Consider the following 19,863-nt stretch of genomic DNA (forward strand, 5'->3'; position numbering starts at 1 on the left):
CATGTGAGTAAGTCCACCCCATCACAGGTAAGCATTTAAGGCAATACTTAATGTGCTCCAGGAAATTGCAATATATAAATATCTGCTATTTAATTCAAAAGCATTATAGTTAATTTATATAGAGTCATGCACATATAACATATAAAGATGAAAACCCACCATATTCTGGGACCTGGCCTGTTCCACGTTTCAACAGCAGTCGCACTCTCCTGCCACCAGACTTGATTAGCTCTATTGCTCTGGCATGTGTCATGTCCCTTGTGCTTTCTCCATTGATTTCAATTATTTGATCTCCTACCTGTCAGGTAAGAAGAATATTGAGTCAGACAGAATTGCAGTAAAATGAGTGTTTCAGGAAGAGACATATTCAATGGATCACAGGTTACTTGAATGACAGACAGACACATCAAGGAAAATTTGTTCCTGTCTATCTGAGGAATATTACTGGCAGATCAAATAACCTCCAAAGTGGGTTCTGAATATGGTATATCAAATGCTGCTTGTCTTCTGCTGAAATCAGTGTAATGCCTTTGTAAATTGCTCACATCTTCTGCACGTAAGAGGCTTTGTTGAATTGCTTGACGTGGTGGAATCACTGGAACATTATCCCTGCTATTCTGTACATGCACTGTTGGGTGAGCCTGAGAAGAACTTTGCTGCACTTGCTGTTTTCATAGAGAAAAGAGAGGTTCAAAGCACAAATAGAAACTTCCATCATTTCCAAACCTCGGTGGTAGTAAAGTTTCACACCAAATTAAGAGTCGTTACGAAGCATGCTGTTGAACAAAGAAAGGTTAGTGCTATGGCACAGGACAAGCAGGTTTGCTGGGGTTCAAAGAGCATGCTTTGAACTATTTACCACAGGAGCTTTTTGCTGGGAGTAAGCACAGCCTGTGGCTGAACTGTCTAGTTAGAGCAGCTGACTCCAGGGTTCTGATTATGGATTTCTGCCACTCATCTCCTGGCCAGATTTCCAGTTAGAGCTGGCTTCATCATTATTTTTCTGCTCTATTTCTACAGCAGTTAAATGTGGCACTGATGTCTGCACATCCCATCCACCCCAACTTGCTTGGCTTTGCCTCCAGCCTGCATGTTTTGGTTTTGGCTGGCTTTCCATGCTGGAAGCCTTCTCCTTCAGCAGGGGAGCAGTTGCTTTCTGCTGTGCCTGGTCAGCACAGCTCAGAGCAGTGTAGGGAGCAGCACTGCACAGCCTGCTGTGCTGTGAGACCCCTTTGTGAGAGCCTGGAGCCAGCACACACAGAGGTGACATGTGAGCCTGCTGTTAGCAGCACCACAACCTTTGGGATTTGTGTCTTTCAGAAGCCTCCCAGCCCCCTTGGAAGGGCAGCCTGAGTGAAACCCAGGAGCAGGGATGGTCTCCTGGGGCTGGTAGAGGTGCAGGTCCAGGTGATGGCAGCCAAGAGCAGGGCAGAAGGGTCTCAGTGATGGGTCAGCACACTCATTTGTCAGCACCAGAGGAGCACATTTGCTCAGCAGGATCTTACCTGCCTCACTGTGCACCTCCAGCTTCCTCACAGAGTTTTCACCACACTAAAACAACAATGCCTACACATCCTAGACAAGAGGTTGTGACGGTGTTCACAGGGTCTTGGGATGAGGGAAGAGACGAGGATCTGACTCCATGTTTCAGAAGGCTTGATTTATTATTTTATTATATATATTATATTAAAACTATACTAAAAGAATAGAAGAAAGGATTTCATCAGAATGCTAGCTAAGAATAGAAAAGGAAAGAATGATAACAAAGGTTTGTGTTTTGGAGAGAGAGTCCAAGCCAGCAGACTGTGATTGGCCATTAATTAGAAACAACCACATGAGACCAATCACAGATGCACCTGTTGCATTCCACAGCAGCAGATAACCATTGGTTACATTTTGTTCCTGAGGCCTCTCAGCTTCTCAGGAGAAAAAATCCTAAGGAAAGGATTTTTCATAAAATGTGTCTGTGACAAGAGACGATACAGACTTCAAGGTGACACACACTTTCTTTCCCTCTTACAAAACTGTCTTAACAAAACCAGCTCTTAGCTGGCCTTGGACGTTGAAATATCTTCTATTTTGTATGTTTTCTTTGCTACAGTTGTATTTCTGTCAGCTCAAAGTGTAATCCCTCAGAGGTTTTCCTTCTTTCCTGAGTTTGAAATATAATATTTACCAAATAAATGTGCACGATATGAAATGTCAATACAACTCCTAGCATCAAAGAAAACTGGAAAGGATGTCAAGAAGTTATCTAGTCCTTACTTTTGCTCAGAGACAGAAAGAATGCTAATAGAAGTGGTATGACAGTGTTTCTCAATAGGAATTCATAGAATTAATACTTTGTCAATAGGAGCTGCATCATCCCAGGATCCTGTGTGCAATCTATGCTGATACTTTGTGTAACTAAATACATTGATCCAAATAAAACCTATTAGCTTTGCTATTACACTTTGTAAATGCTGCAGTATTAACAGTGGGGAGGGGAAAAAAAGAAAGAATTATTTTGTGCAGGATTATTTTTGCAGTGCAGATTTCTTTCTTAGCTGATTTTCTCTCTAAAAAAGATTCATTTGGTTGTACCATGCAGTGCAAAATTTAAAATATTTCTGGCAGCCTTCAGGCCACACTGACACACAACACAGGTGCCCTCTGGATCATGGTGACATCTCCCCCAGGTCTGGCCACACAGGGCTCTCTGCATCCCCCAGACTTTTGGAGAATGCTGTTGGTTCACACACTTGGAGCAAAAAGAGAAAATCTGTATTATCACTCCTGTAACACAGACAGAAGATGAATTTGTAGCATCCCCACAAGGATATTAGTCAGGCCAAATACAGACAAAATTCAATGATTTTGGGAAAACCTGTTTCTAAACCTCATGAAACAATTAAATCCCATAGAAGTCCTGTAAAAGTCAAGTCAGATTTTCAGAATGCTTGAGGACAGTTTTTTTTTTTTTTTTTTTTTTTTTTTTTTGTGTGTGTGGAACATTGCCTGGGTAGACCATATTTTGCAGAAGGTATTTAAAATATTCTTGTTAGCATGTCTTGAGAGAAGTGCCAGATTAGATCAAATGAAAGAGGTGTTTTTAACACTCCTTGATGAATAGCTTTTAAAATTAGTACTGAAAGCTGCTTGAGAATGTACAGTCATTCAAATAAAATCCTCTGCACTCCAGAGCAGACAGACAGAAAAATTTTAATACAGTTTAATATGTAAAAAGGTTAAGTTAATGTCACATTTTTCCCTTGCTGTTTGCCTTCCTTCTGTTTTCACTGGTCACTATGCAGGAACTGTCTTGTATTAATGTAACCTTTTCTGTATTTCTGTGAATTCACAATTTTTCTCTCTTTAGGCAGCACGTGGCTCATTTGGTATTTTCTTTCATTATAAAACGTTGTAGTTGAATTGATATTTCCTTTTCTTCTGAAATACTGTGTGCAAATAACTTGAGAAAGCTTAAAAAAAGGCTAGGATCTTGGTTCTGTGACTGAAGGAGGGGAGAGAAACAGGATGGCAAAAATCAGGTGCTCTGAAATCTACACCAGAAAGGGTGAGACCAGAGCTATAATGAATAGCTGCAGGAGCAGTGGGTTAATTGTGTTCCTTGCTTTTGTGTCTTGTGGCTGACTGATGTACAGCTGAATTATTCTGCCTTTGCAGCACAAGCCCAACTCTGATTAGATGAGGAAACAACAAGGAAAAGTTGTCAACACTCTTACCTGGAGAAAAGCTTCAATTAGACTTTGCACTCATATCTGGAAATTCATACAAAAGAGAAAACCTTGGCTGAGGAGCTGTTCCCCATGGTCAGTAAGGAACAATTGTTTTTTCCTGCAGTTAAACCTTGATAATTTCCCCTTCCTTTCCCTCCATGATGTAGATTTTCTTATGGCTGATATGGGACAAAACCCTGCTGCATGGGCTCTCTTTGTCCAGGCATTCAAATATGCTTTCTCCCTCAACTTTTCTATTCTGGAATAAATTTTTAGATTTGTGGAGCTATTTCTGACTTTTCTAGATCCAGTGATTTTTAAAGAGGATCTTAGATATACCCACATATTGAAGATACACCAAGGTGAGGCCAGAGGTAATTGGAAACATAAAATCAGTGTCTGTTACATGGGATCCTCATTTCTCTTTTTAGGATCAAAAGATGATTCCTGCAGTTTATACCACACAGCATTTCTCTACACTTCTCTTCTGGATCCTTCCATGTCTGTTCACAGTGCCCAAACTGAAGATATTATGAACGTGGGAGGGTAGGTAGAACAGATCAAAATGAAAACATTCTTTCCACATTTACTAATAATGTTCACAGAAGAAATTCTTTGCCTTTTTGTAACACATCAGATTTGCAACCCGTGCTCAGTTTGGATTCTGAGCAGTTATCTCACATTTATCATTGTGCATCTGATTTCTCTGCCCTAAACTGAGCACTGTGCACCTCTGTGACTTTTAAGAGACTGACTGCTTCAGTACAAAATTTTTATTTTGAAACAGTCTGTTTCTCAAAGTCTTTTTAAACTCCCTGTGAATAGTGACATACTGGCATCAGCAAATTTTATTTTATTATTTATCACTAGATCTCCAATTAATAATGGAATATGGAAATGAGTTGGTTTCATCTCAGACACCTCAGAACTACACTTGTAATTACTATTAAGGAGCAAATCATTCAGAGCAGCCCTTGAGAGGAATTATTGTCAGTAACCTCGTTAAAAGAGATTCCACCTAGGGCCTGACCCTTTTAATGTGAATTTCATAGAAGGTAGTGCTGAAAAGTGAAAGGAAGATTGTACATTCTCCACCCCCTTTTTCCTTTTCCTTATTTAGAAATAAGAAAGGAAAATTAGTCTGGTGTGACAAAATTTGCCTTCCACAATTCCCATGCCACTGAACTTTCTCAACTTTTTGGGAACTTGTCACAAATTATTTCTGAGCAAAAAAATTAAAGGAATTTTTAAATTTGGCTTTAAAAATAGGTATATGTTTTGCTTCCTCTAGTCTAACTTTCTTGTCCTCCATGAATTGTTAGACATAATTACTAATAGTCTATAAATTTACTTACCTTAAGTCATTGAGCATACATGAACATCAGCAAGTTCTGCAAACTTGAATCTCAGTATGCTTTAAGCAGTTTTCTCTTTATTCTGATTTATACTAATTTCTTTGTTGATGTTTTTGTGAACATCTCAATGGAGACTGATACAAAGAACACACTGAATATTTCAGCCATCTCCACATTCTCATCAAGCAGTAGACCTCTTTTTTTCCAGTTCTTGGTGTTTCTTCAAACATGTGAAACAGACACATGTACCCTTTCCCAGTCCCAACAGGCAAGCCCTGCATGTGGGACTCTCCCCAGGCTGGCATCAGCTCTGCTTTTTAACCTTCCTGGTGGTCTTCAGCAAAGAATTCAAGGTAGGAGTGATTTACCTCTTTGTTCTCCAGATGTTCTCAGCAGCTGAAGGGTGAAGTGTGTTGGCAAGACAGCCTGGGAAGCGTGCCTGGCTGCCGCCTGAGCTGTATTTATTCTGAAGAAACATGTTTTTGCAGCTATGAATCTGGAAATTTTATTCACATTGGCTTTGTGTTGTGTTTCTTTCTTCCTGAAGAATTTGACCCTTGCTGAGTTTCCATGCTGTTTGGGATAAATACCTACCCAAACCCACTGGTTCTTCTCCTAACCCAATGCCACTTGGTAAGCAGAACGCTCCTCTATTATATTCTTACAATGTGCAAGCACAAAGTAAACACTGAATGCTTCACCCCCTTAATGCTTTGAAATTTGAATATTAATGATTTAAATGCAATTATGAAAGTAGTTTGTGTGTATGGAAAATGTTTCTTTACAAAATCTGTTTCAGTTCAAGTTAATTCAGATGCTCCATCCATGTGTAAGAACAACTGAGCTATAAAATTGGGCAACGTGTTTTCTGGCAATAATGAGAAGATAATATTCCTAAGGAATGTTTAAGTAACATCACTATTGATAGGTTAATTAGAAAGAAAATTGTAAAGCTTCTCCAAATCATTAGAATAAAGTGCCTCAAGTACATGTGGGTTTATCTGCAAAGCCTGTGTTTGGCTCTGGCCATATTTTAAAGCAATTATTACTGGTCTTGTTAAAAAAAGCCAACCATACACACAAACATGGTTTCAGGGTGAGCCAGAAGGGAAAAACATATAGCTTTAATGTAGTAAAGAGGTTTTTCCTTGCTTGAGTGTTCTTTTAAACCAGGTATGAGAACCTTGTGTACGTTTGCCTCTGTTGGTGCGTAAGGAACAGTCTCTAAGCAGGTGTATGGTTCCCAGCTGCATGAAATGAAATTAATTGTGTATGCACATTTTCAGTCCATGTTAAATCTAATGATAAAAGCAGCCTCAAATGATTTGTGTGGAGGGCATTGCTATCTGTCATTTTATTAATGCATTTTATAATTAAACCTCAGGAAAGAGACAAATCACATTTAATTATTTTTATGTGGGCGTTCTATTTTTATAACTGAAACACTTTTACATGTTATTTGTTGAGGTTGTTATTGTCAATTGGCCCAAAAGGCTGAAAAATTCTCAGTACTTGGAGACCAAAAGGCAATTCCAGAGTATCTATTTTGGTGAATTTCCAGGTACTGTCTAGCTCAAGTATCATTGCCTGGAGTTAGGCACAGGCTGGATATGTGCTGAGCAAATCTCCTCACAGCAGAGAATGTGTGCTGCCTGGAAATCCCAGGTATAACACACAGCCTGAGCAAAGCTGTGGGGTTTTGGTAACTTGGACTCCCTCCAGTGCATTTTAGGTATGTGAGCTTGATGTCTTAGCAGAAGATCTGGTATTTCTCTTTGGGAGAATTACAATAACATGTCCCATGCTACTTTGGAACCAACCACATAAAAGTTTGGAGTGAAAAAGTTTTTTTTTTCTGTGGCCAACCAGCTATTTAAGCAGCTGTGGCTTCTTACCCCTGGAAATGCCAGGCTCTTTGTTCCCACAGAGAGATGGTCTTGACTCCTGCCCAAAAGAAGGGGGAGAGAGGGGCCATAGGACATGGTGCAGAACAAGAAAAGGCTTTCCCACCACTCCTCAGCAGGAGCTCCAGCTTTTTTCTTTTTACTTTTTCACCTTTTCCGGAAAGAGAGAAATGGTAGTGCTACTTGGGAAAGAGATCTTGGAAAGAGGAAAATGTGCATGCCTGATTGTTTGCAAAGAGTGGGGAGGGCAAGAGGGAAAAATGGAGCTTTCAGTCATGAGGGCTGAAAAGACAGCAAAGTGGATTTCTGATACAACAGTACACTTTATGCCCTCCACAACATTGCTGCAAAATAATCCATGTATATGTGAAATAAAACTGTCAAAGAGAAAAGGAAAATGCATTGCCCAACTGCATTTGATATGCTATTACTTTTTTAAAACAGAGGTAGGATAACTCATTGTAGCATAATGTAATATTAATAACATCTACTTCACCATTACAATCAGGGACAGGAACCAAAAGAGACTATGAAAAGGAAGAAGAAAATTTTCTGGTATCTTCTTGGTGGTCTCAGGCAGTTCTTATCAGGCAAAAGCAAAGCAAATTCAAGGTCCGACAAGCTGATTTTACAGATCCTACAGAGAAACCTGAGAATGAAGATTGCTTCATCCAAAGTTGCATCTACACAGCAGAACAGAAAAGAACATAAACTCCAACAAGATAAAGATGAAGCCACAAAGAGATTTTGAGGGGGAAAAATGCTGAAATGTAAGATCTAAGAAGATGGTTTCAAGCACACCATAGGCATAGAGTCTGTCAGATCTCAAAAGATAGTTTGGGCACAAGGTAGAAAAGACTGCAGAAAACAGATTAATTCTTCTCATCAATTTTTTCCAAAGAGGAGGGCAGCAAAACTCCTGCAGAGGGTCTGCTCACTGCAGGGTTGAGTGAGGAACTGACTCCAACAGCAGGTCCGTGGCAAAGATTTTATAGCAGAGTGATGAAACGGATACTGAGACACCACCAGAAGCAGATGACTTTTATCCTCAGTTCTAAAGGAATTTGGATATGAAGCTGTTCTACTAGTAGCTATAGGATATAATCTACTGCCTAAATCAGTAAATTGCTGAATTTCAAAGGAATGGGAAGTGGCAAGTGTGACACCAGTCTTTAAGGACGGTCCTGGAAAGTAACCAAGCGAGTCTCATGTTCAATTGAGCAGATGGAAGGAAGCAATAAGGATGGTGAGGCTTAGCTGGCACATGGATAATGATGATATAGTGGGAAAGGGTCAGTGTGGCTATTGTAGAGGGAAGCCATTCCTCACAGATCTATTGCAGGTCACTGGAGCTCTCAATGACTATATAGATTAATGTGATCTGGTTAGTATACTGACACTTTCAGAAAGCTTTTAATAGTAAAGTCTTCAATAGAGGCTCTGCTGTGGGATGAAAAAGAATAGGCTCTTCTAAGCAGGAGATTAAATTCTAGGGAAAAAATGCTTTAAAAAAGTGGTCAATTTTCACAATCAAAAGACTTTATCACAGTGATTATTCTGCTCAGCATACTTGCAAATGGTGTGGGGAAGAGGTGATAGGATTTGCAGACAGCACATTACCATGCAGTATTCTTATATCTAAACTTAAAAGCTCTAAAAAAAGATGGCACAATCCTGTGTGCTAAAGCAGCACGTGAAATCCAGTGGTGCTGAGTGCTAAGCAGCAAGTATAGTACATGTGGAAAACTACATAGTCCATCACTCTGAATCAGCCATCACCCCTGAAAACACAGATCCTGCTGTCCTTGTGCTTAGCTGAAAATGTCAGCACAGCCAAAAAGCCAAACAGAATACCAGCTGCTAGGGGGAAAGTGGAGAATAAAGGAGAAGCCATCACTGTGTCATTTAGGAGCACCAATATCCTGAAAACTGCAAATTGTTCTGGTGCTTTCACCTCCAAAGAAATGTGATACATTGAGAAATGGTTTGGAGGAGGCCAATGAGGCTGGTCAGGGGTAAAGAACAGCTCCCTTTTGATGCAAGGTGAAATAGACTGGTCAGGTTCAGTATATGATATAGATCAATAGAATAAAGGATGATATGCAGAATGATGAAGTAAGGTTATTATATTGTAACTACAAACAAAAAAAGGAGTTTTTTTCCAAACAATGAAGGCACTTTGACTTGGAATCCATTGACACATTATAGCTGGAATATCATAAGCATGAATACATTCAAATAACTGGTTAAAAACAGTCCTCACACTGAGTCCCAGCATAGAAAAATATATAAACCCCTGACTGACAGCATCTTGGATGTTATATGCAGTGAAGAATCATTTCATACTTGTCCTACATTCCTTTTCTAAGCATCCTTTACTTGTCCTTGTTGGAACGAGGATACTAGGCTGGGGCCATAGCAATGGGCCTCAGATCTTTCCTTTTACCTTTAGAGATGACCTCTCCCAGTTTCCACTTGTTGTGATTTGGGAAAACACAGAAGAGAAGTCAATGCCTATGTCACTCCTGTTGCTGGACAAATTATTTAATTATCAGAGCAGCATCATGTGGTGTGCTCATTTGTTTCCTAACACTTGATTCTTAATTTTTAAGTTAGGGTTGATTAATTTTTTAGACCTGAAAACCTTCATAAATATTCCATAAGCCCCAGATTTAAATAAGATGCCTGCCTGCCAACTAAGTATCTTAGTCTTAAAATTTAATACTTAACTATTTTTATCACAATTGTTAACTTGTTTTTTTTTTTTTTTTCATAGCTGGCTTGAAAGATTTTGCTACTAGGCATAGAGTTAGAAGGATATTTTGAATGTACCAAACTGGATAAATTTTTTTAAGAAGGATTTTAATTAAGTGTGTGAGAAGAATACTCCTTATCCTTACCTTTCTGCAAACAAATTTTTAAAAATACTCACTGATTTTTGGAGAAATGCTGAATAATAGTCCACCTACAGTTAATTTGCTCTTGATTTATTAAGCTTTTATACTGTCAAAATATATTCAGGATCCTCGAGGGCCTCAGTTTGCATTTCTTTGTTGTGCAGACAGTAGAATTTTGATCAGCTTTATATCTGCATGTCAATATATTCTTCCTTGAGTTCTGCCAATTACACTAACCCAGCACTGAGCTCCTCTTGCCACAGGCTGGCATCCAGCTCATGTGCTTGAGTATCCCAGTTGAATTCTCTGAGTTCAGATCAATCACACCTAGTCTCTCCACAAGTGAGGTTGGACAGTGATGAATGTAGTAGGGAATTGGAGTGTGAGTTAGATTACCCCACAGGGACATGCAGTTTGGTGGGAAAGCATAGCTAACATCTTCCTGTACTGTTCAGATGGATCACAAATCACAGAATAAATGGATGGGCCTAAGAATATCTTTGTCTTTTTGTTCCATAAAATGACAGTGTTGACATTCACCGAATGCTTATTATGAAGGTAAGATTTATATTACTGCATAAAGTAAGCCAGGTATGCTGCAGGTTTTAAGAGTAAGTGCTACTTATGTAGAAAAGATGGGCTGCTTAACTGGCATGAATCACACTGTGGGCATTTGTCTTCCAGATGTGTGCACAAAACCTTAGCCAAGCTGCTGCGGGTGGAGCACTGTATTTTCCTGGGGTGTACTTCTGCCCCTGATGTGTGGGATTATTCTAAATATTAGTATTATATATATTCCAAATTTTCAGTGAGGTTTCTGACAGCCTTCTCATGCCCTCACTCATGTTAGGGGCTCAGCAGCTGAGTCCCTACTGTGCCAGCACACCACATGGAGAGGACTTTCTGGCTCTTAGAACCTATCACTGCTCCTCCTACATTTGTGCTTGCTGTGATTAGAGTAAACTTGCAAAGGGGTTTCCCAGCAGCAATATCCACTTTCCTCCAATATTCTGAACATAAGACTTCACTGCTTTTTAGGACCTGGAGAACCTGAGGATTTTCATGAGTCACTCAGCAGTATGTCAGTCTTGTTCTTTGTTTTCAATATAAAATAGGATTCCAAAGTATGCTATATCCGAAATTAAAGATTAACCTGGTAAATCTTTCATTCATTTTTGGATGCTGAAATTGTCTTAAACATTTGTAAAAACTCATGACTGATCAAGCTATTCCTTCATTCTTCCTGTTTCCTTGCTGCAGCTTTCTTGATTGGATAAAGAAATGTCTGTATCTGTCACCTGCTCTCTTTACTGTGTGACAACTGTTTCTCTCTATTTTTAATGATTTTGGCTCTAATCACTCTCAAGCTGAGCTGAGCTACTTCTTGCTAACTGTCCTTACTGATTGCAACCTTAGGTGTTTTCCACTGCAGACTGTAGGAAATCATCCTTTAATGTGGGGCCAATCAGTGATGGAGCTTCCCAAATAGATGCTCTGCTCTTCATTAACAAGAAATCTCAGAGAGGCTCTACACAAGTGAGGAGTCAGTGCAGATTGTGGTGTCTGCATGGCAAAGTGATTTCAAGGGTTTCCATTTAATGTAGAGTAAGAAATTGTTCATTCTTTCTTTTAAGCTTTGATTAGATTTGATGGTCTCTGACAGGAAACAATCAGTCCTGTTGATGATCAGTGCTTTTCATATTTCCCCATTTTCCATATTCCTTTAGCAACAGGAATACAGCTGATGTGATTCTGGTCTCCTTACATTATTATTGTATTTTTTCAGTCCATCCAGAACAGCAAAGACTTTGCTCCGGATGGACTGAAGAAATACAACAGTAATGTATGGAGACCAGAGTCACAAATGTTAGAAGGTTCCTGTGTATGAAACTACAGGGACTGCATGTGGTTTCTGGTACAAAAATTTGGTTGTACAGTAGGAATCTAACAAAATGGTTTGTGGTAGTCCAGGCATTTCTGCTGGATTTTGTCATCTCTGAGATGCAAGACAACAGCAACTGAAAAATAATTTAAAAAAGAATGAGGATATTTTGCACATGTTAATATGGACTTCTAAAAAGTATCTATAGAAGTTATATTACATCCAAGCCTCAGAAAGGGAATGATTCTTTATTTGGTGGAAACAGATGACTGATCTACTAAGAACCTAAAAATCAAGGGCTGCAAAAAAGGGATACCATGATTAAGTAACTAGATGAACACCAAGTGAAATGTGTGCAACATCTAGGAATAAAGAAATGTGAAATGGAAAAAACACCGTGATGAAACAAGAGAGAGATTTCTGATTTGCATGGTGTAAAAGCCTTTCCAAGCACTGTAGGATCCTAATTAACTCATCTCTGACTATCTATTCACTGAACCCTGAACAATTTAAGTGATTTCAGGGTGCCCTGACTTGAGATGTTTGGAAATGTCATATTGGAGGGAGACAGGTTTTTGTTACCTTGTTAAACTGCACAGTTGTACTGCATTTAGAGAGCACAGATGCCTACATACCACCTGCTCCTTTGAGAAGCCTGAGGAGTCTTAATGGTAACAAATTAATTCTGTGAGACATAGTTAGCTACAGCCAACCATTATAGGCCATCCTACTGCTCAGAAGCCTGGAGTCCAGACTTTTCAAAGGGGACTCAAAGTTATTTCTCTTATGGCTCAAGAGAGGACTTAAATATCAGATTATGAGTTTGATAGGAGAGCTCTGTTTTGCAAACAAAGAGGGAAATGTCAGTTTTGAATGTTGCCAAATGCTCATACATGGGTTTGGACCGTAGTTTTAAATTTAATATTTATGTCCTCCATGACTTGAAACTTTAGTTCTGTTTCCTTTCAAATAAGAGACAGACTCCCTCTTTCTGCCTGTCTTTTTTGACCTTTGGCTATTGGATACCCAACTCTCCCCTTCTGCTAGGAATAATTCTTGGTGTGGGTAGATGAAGGTTTCTGAATAACCACAAATAAGGTTGGTGTGAACTTTATTATTATGGGAAATTATTAAATACACAAACTGTGCTGGTTTGCAGAATGCCATGAACCTGACCACAGCATAGATTAGTTGCTGGTGTGAGCATCACTGCAATGATCACTCAGCAAGCTGGAACAACCAAGCAAGGCCACACAGAGTCTTATGCAACAACACAGAAGCTCATAATTGACACTATAGGAGCCTCCTGTCCATTGTGCCTGGTTTTATCTCCAGCTGTGTACAACTGAACCAAAAAAGGGGCATGCAAACCACAGAAATGCAACAAACAGGAAAAAAGACTGAAGAGTCAAAGCAGAATTGCAGAGCATGAAAGATACAGAATTCTGCTGCCTGGATTTCAGATGTCTGTCCTGCCAAAATATAAGAAAAATATGCAATAAAATGAGAAAAATAATGTAGCATAAGGAGATATGAGGAAGCTGGAGATAGGGCTAAATGGTGCATGAGGACTGAGAAAAATGAGTTGACAAGACAATGAAACTAGAGATGTCAGAGATGAGATGTATGGCTTTTGTGGAAGATGCAAAAAAAGGATCACAAAGTGACAAAATGACACAGATGTACACTGCCTATAAAAAAGCACATTTCACCCTCATTCTTCAAGAATTTAATGTTATTCTGTACCTTTGCAGTCCTCAGCCACAGTCTCTTTGTTTGACACGGGTTTCAATGAACATGCTGGCTGCTGGAGATACCATTCAAGGCAATAAGAGATCTGTTGATCCTATCTCATGTCTAGCAACACTACACATGCTTAACAATCCCCCTGAGAGCAGTAAGGAACTTATCCCTTCCTTCTTAGACAGGAAGGGATAGAGATCTGCAAGCAGAGCTCTGCCAGTCATTGTCCTCAGCATGAGGCAAGAATAAAATATAAGTTAGCATGAACCTTATCTAAATAGACCTGTAAAATTGTTTCCGTAGTGTCTGAATCTTCAAAGGCTGTGGGGACTGTGCTCCACATTGTCTGTGTTATGTCCCCTGTCTGTGGTGACAGAATCAGCTCAACATGACTGTCACTGACAGAGTGTGTGCCATGTTCTTGTCCTGCTCTGAGACTGGACCTTGCAGCTTTATTCTTAACATTGCCATCACCAACTAGTTTCAGTGGTTCTCCCTGATGTTAGAATTGCTTGAGAAATGGAATCCTGATAGACCTCTGCCAGTCTGGGAAAAGATAACAAAGGCACTAATAATTCTCCAAACTTTTTTCATGGTTATTTTAATACATCCTTGTCTAATGGGCACAGACATAAATAGATTTTTTCAGAATTTGCCACTGTAGCTTGCTCCCTGCTCAGCTGTCAGAATTAAGTCACTATTTACATACATTACATAAATTTTATATATCTATATAAAATACACTGTGAGTATTTACTTCCAGTGTAGTGATGAGATTCTCCCTTACAGCATTCTCCTGTGAGGAGCTGCCATATATCTTAACCATAAATGGCAGTAAAGTCTTGCCACAGTTAATTGTGGTGTATGATCTGACATATGATTTTATATGAAGCTGCACTTATGGCTGTGGGTCTCCAACACTGGTTGAGAATAGTTTAACAACCACGTGGGCAGAGGATGTATGCAAAGAACCAGTTTCCTGTAGACCTCTGGGTCCTTTGATGGCATTTCCTTCCCATATCTAGTGATTTAATTTAATCCAGGTTAAATTAAGATATATGCTTGGGCTTTCTGCAGAGTCTATGGGCTCAAATAAAAATCTCAGTGCATGTGAAGGTGCCATGACTAAGTGTAACAAGACCATGAAAGTTTAAACCTGCTTTTAAGGGAATAATTTGTTGAATCTCAAGACTTAATGCTGTGTCTATCTGGCTGGCAGAAAGGGATCCCTGAGTCAAAGAGCAATAGGATTGGAGAACTGATGAACTCTGTATGGCATCAACTCAGGGCTCTTCCACCTTTCCAATTCCCAGAACAATTCTGAGGAAATCAAAGTAGAAAGCTTCATCTGTCATGAAGTGCAATTAAAGACTATTTTAGATCTTGTAATCCTAAAATGGGGTGTTCCTTGGTGAGTTTGTTTCCAATAAAAACACAGTGTGTCTAGCATGCCTTCCCCAGTAGGGAGGGAGACCAGAATAATAATCCAATTATGACTGGAAATGGTGATGTGATAATGAACTTCATAAAATCTTTTTCTTTCTTAAATCAATATTTACAAATCCAGACAGTTTTGGCAGGGCCAGTGGAAGATCATCACTTCTTGGGCTTGTTCTGTGAGTCTGTTCTCTGTCTGCTCACAAGTCTCACTGAAATTCATAAAAGCCTGAAGATCAAACTGAAATTTTCATAAGGATGTCCTGATTTTGATGTCACTTTCTTAATCTTGTTTTATCATTGCTTTCTTGTTCAATGTCTCTTTGCTATTATTGGCATATTGTACTCCTTCCATACTTACCTTCCTCAGTAATGGATCTACCTTTTTTCTTTTACAAGAGATAGCTCCATTCCAGTTCTTTATTTACATCTGTTTTCCTATAATCACAGGTTTTACTCTAATATCCTCTGCATCTGCAATGCCTAACACTTTTACATGTATTTAGACTTTAGAATCTTTTGAATGTGAGGTGGTGGACTCCTGGATTTTTTTAACACATGTCCACATGGAATATAGCTGTTGGGACTCATTCCAACACTGTGGTTTGGCAGTGCCCACTAATAGAGTAAACATACAGACTTTAACTTTCCCATCTAGAGCGGTTTTCAGTTTGAGATTTCATTTCTTCAATTATACAGTTTTATAAAACCACTAGTATAGCTTCAGCTCTATTACTTTAAGGTAATTATTATATTTATTTATGTAAAGTAGGGAGCTTTGTATCAATATGGCTGAGTCTTTATCAGGGCTTTTGCTGGCTATATGTAGATTGAAAATGAAATGTTATTTGTGGAATATGTTTGCTTGTTACATCTAAGTGTCCTACAGGTTACATGTTTCATTATATGATCAATTTTTTACAACAACTTATTTGGTTTATTTTTCTTTTCTTGATTTCGTGTGTGGGAATGGGGCTAGACTTGTGTATGTTTTTTTTTATAAGCATAACCTGCACCTTGTGCTATCTGCTTCAATATTTCTCTGTAAAGCTTTAGTTAAATTAAAGAAGGCTGTTCGAGGAGGAGGAAACAGCGAGCAAAACAATAATGGGGACAAGTAGGTTATCAGAATGACTCTTAGCTGGAAAGTGTTCTATTAAGATCCTTCACAAAAGCATGGTTTTCTACCCTCAGTGCTGAAAGCCTAGAATCAGAGAATTGTGTCTTTAAGGACAATGGCATCTAAAGCAAGAAGCACTGCCCTGATTTTTGCATGTTTTGCTGTAGAGCTGCACCTGTCAAACAGAGAGATACAGAGATGCAACAACCAGCCAAGAAGTGTGATGAACCTGCAGTGGTAACAGCTGATGTAAACTTAGGAAAGGAGATGTGGGTACAGAACTCTGCTTCCTTTGCCCACCTTCCTATGTAACATATTTCTTTCAACATTATTTTTTGCTTGCTTCTATTTTTTCTATTTTTGTTTTGAAGCTTTTTCTTGAACTTCTCCTGTCCATCAGTCACAGGTCACTGAATATAAGAATCTTTCACCTTCCAAACCCATTTGTCAGGTTAAAATGTCTGTGAGGCAGGAGAACAAAAAAGAACACTCAGTGACAAGGATGCATGGTAGAACTGGTTCCAAAGAATGATGCTTTTACAAGGGAGAAAACCCCCCCAATTATAGCTATCTGGTCAGAATAACACTTCTTATGTTAGGCTATCTGTTGTGGCCACTACAATGAAAAAGTTTTAAACCAAGATGTTTCGGAAACCATATTAGCAATATTCCTTAAAGCATGCAGAACTTTTCCTAGTGCAATTAAAAAAACCACCAACTCCTATTCATGTTAAATACTTTCTATATTTTGGCTATTCACAAAGTGAATAATCTAACTTCATTCCTTAGTATTAGTTTGTTTAAATGATGCACAGATTTTAATGTTCATTTTCTACCTAATACAGATTATTATTTGAAATGAACCTTCTTCAAAGCTGTTATTTTATTTTTTTCTGTATTCTTAGCCATATGTTTCCAAACATGTGATTCCAGAGCTTATTAAAAGCACAGCTTTTTCTCTGTCTCTAATCACATTATAGCTACTAATGTACATCTTGCATATGGCTTCTCACTAAGAGCAACAGACAGTGATAATACTAAAATAAAAGAAAGAATGAAGACCAGAGAAGATATTCTGAAGCTAAAGTTCCAGCTGCAGCATGAAATCACCTGTATTTCACACAAAAAATGCAGTGGGAGTATACCTCCATTACAAGTTGCCTGCCTGCCACACTGGCTTTCCTGACACAGGGACTGCTTTTGCTGCTGCTGCCAGTGCCAGGGGCTTGCACTCCATGATACAGCTGAGGACTAGCTGAGTTTGAAATTCTACCAAGTCACTTGAAGCACAGCAAAACTCCTGAGCTATACCCAGAAAGACAGTGCTCTTTCAGTGAGACATCAAATTTGATCAGATTGTTTAGACTGTGAAACGGAATAAGTGTAACAACCATGACATTTGTAAAATCTGTTCTTACCACTATACAATTTTCATTGCCCATCTTTGAAATTAAACATTGGTTGAACGTGACTGCACTAATTAGACACATAAACAACTTTTTATGTTGACTCTTGGTAGTCTCGCCTATGTTCTTTCCTTCTCCTTTTTGTGTACTCACAATTCTGCAAAGTATCAGCAGCTCTGGATGAGTTTATAACTTGTCTTTATCATAACTGGACAGATTGATTAAATGTCTCTATTTTTGATTAGGTTTTTTTTTCCTATACAGACTGTGTGTTTGCTTTTTTTTAAGATCGTGATCCCTACAAACAAGGTTAAGATCAATGAACAAATTTAGCAAACAATACAAAGACAACTTGCTTAAATTAGTTAACACAGATGAGGTCTTAGGTTTCATAGTTATCTAATACATATCATATAGTGATCACTTTGCTTTTGTGATTAGAGACCGAAATGTTAATTATATTATTACTGTCTAAGAAAAACCAAACTTCGTCTGACATTTTTAAGTTGCTTAAGATAAGAGTGAAAATAATAATGACAAAAATTTATAACATGGTAAAAGGTATTATCAGTCAGAAGTAATACATTTATTTTTGAAGAAACGACAGGGATGTACTATATGTATCAACTAATTTCTTGAGCCCCTACAGAATGAGCTTATTTTAGAAGAGGCATTTGGCATTATTTTTTAAAACCTGATCAGAGGTGAAAAAAGTGCTTTCCCTTTGACTCCATCACCAAACATATCTGTGAATGTAAAAAAAAATGTCATAATGTATTTTACTCACCCTCATCCTTCCATTTCTTACTGCTGGTCCATCTTCTGCTAACCTCAACACATACAAATCCATTTTGTACTCCCTTCCTCCTCGAATACTAAACCCAAATCCTTTGGCTCCTTTCTCCAAATCAACGGTGAAATAATCAAAGTCCTGTACAGACAAATACAAAATGAAAGCCAATTAACTATATGGGCATTGTGGTATGCATTCAAGAAAACTTTAAAATTGATCTCTTCAAAAATGTATTGATCCACTTGATATAAGCAAAGGTCCAGAGAGAGGTCAGGGAGGGAAATTGTGATGTAGCTTCTGATCCATTGTCAGCCAAGAGTGCAAGATCCATGGGAGTAGCAGAAAATAAAAGCTTGGGTTGAGCAGTCTACTGATTAGAGAATTAAAACTGGGGGTGCTGGGAAAGAGCCAACCCAAGCATCTCTGTAGATGCTAAGAAGCATCTAATAAGGTATGCACATGGGGATAGAGATTTGCTATTTAGATACTGAAATGCACAATATTTTCATGGGGTTCTCTGGATCCCATTTAGGAATTTCAGTATTTTTCTTGCTATGGTTTATGTGTCTGGTTTTGAAAATATGGACATACAAACCACCTATACATGGTTCTGGCATATAGTGTCCATTTGCAGTCTCCTGTTTAATACTTTTTGACCTCTGCTTTCCTGACTTTATGTAAGGAGAAAGGAAGGTCTTTTTTAAAGTCTGAACTTTCAGCTAAATCCTCAACCTTCAAAACTGTCAGTAAATATCTGTCATCAGAAGAGTCTTGTCTAAGGTACCATAACTCTTCATCTAACTCATCATCGCTTTGAATTTGTCAGATCATGCTTGATGTCAAAGAAAATAGTTGCATGGGCTAGTTTCTACTCATCCAGACTATTACCAACAGAAATTTAATTTTATCAGCCAGGATTTTCATTCCTTTATTTATTTATTCAGATTAGATAAAATCTTAATTTTCAAGAATGCTGTAGAAATGCCGTCTGACCTAAGAACACTCTCTGTCTGATGAATGAATACATGCCAAGAATGAAAAAATTCCTCTGCTGATGAAAAGGCTTTTTATGTTAGAATTTTTATTTCAACACTCTAGTACCTTAAAAATGGCATTTATTTAACATTCCAGTCACGCAATTATAAATGTAATGTTAATTTACAGATCACACATATTAATACATTAATATTAATGGTTTGGAAGTAATTTTCTCTACAGACAAGTAGTAACTCAGAGTAAAACCCTTTAATGTGTCTTTTCCTTCCATAGTGGCATCTTCCTTACCAGCATCCACGACCTGTCCCTACAGACCCTGCTGCTTTCTATGTGGGTAGGGGAGCTCTGGGCGTGTCTGCCTGTAAGAGCCTGAATGAGGGATATGGGGCTCCATGCAGCTCTCCACAATGCAGTTTATTCCATCCAAGAGTTACAGCAGTCCAGGGTGGTGGGTGACAGAGCCTGTGCCCACAGCTGTCAGCTCCAGCTGCAGGCAGCCCTGGAGACCCTTTGGTTTTGGTTACAATGCATTATAGACTTTTCTTTGCTGAGCATCTTAATACAGTAGAACCAATCTATACCTTAACCTTTATCTATAGCCCTATCATAAT

At 38.6% G+C, this 19,863-nt stretch overlaps 1 protein-coding gene across 15 annotated transcripts in view; it reads right to left on the reverse strand.

Moving 5' to 3' along the window:
* The window catches only part of MAGI2 (membrane associated guanylate kinase, WW and PDZ domain containing 2), a 702,121-nt gene that overhangs the window by 23,120 nt on the left and 659,138 nt on the right, over positions 1–19,863 (reverse strand). For all 15 annotated transcript variants that reach the window (XM_077179136.1, XM_077179134.1, XM_054631283.2 and 12 more), the window contains 2 exons: positions 18,251–18,394; positions 160–298 (listed from right to left, as the gene is read on the reverse strand). In XM_077179136.1, coding sequence (XP_077035251.1) covers positions 160–298; positions 18,251–18,394 — 283 coding nt within the window. The remainder of the gene's footprint in view (positions 1–159; positions 299–18,250; positions 18,395–19,863) is intronic.

This window comes from Agelaius phoeniceus, chromosome 5 (genome assembly GCF_051311805.1).
Source record: "Agelaius phoeniceus isolate bAgePho1 chromosome 5, bAgePho1.hap1, whole genome shotgun sequence".
Classification (NCBI taxonomy): Eukaryota; Metazoa; Chordata; class Aves; order Passeriformes; family Icteridae; genus Agelaius; species Agelaius phoeniceus.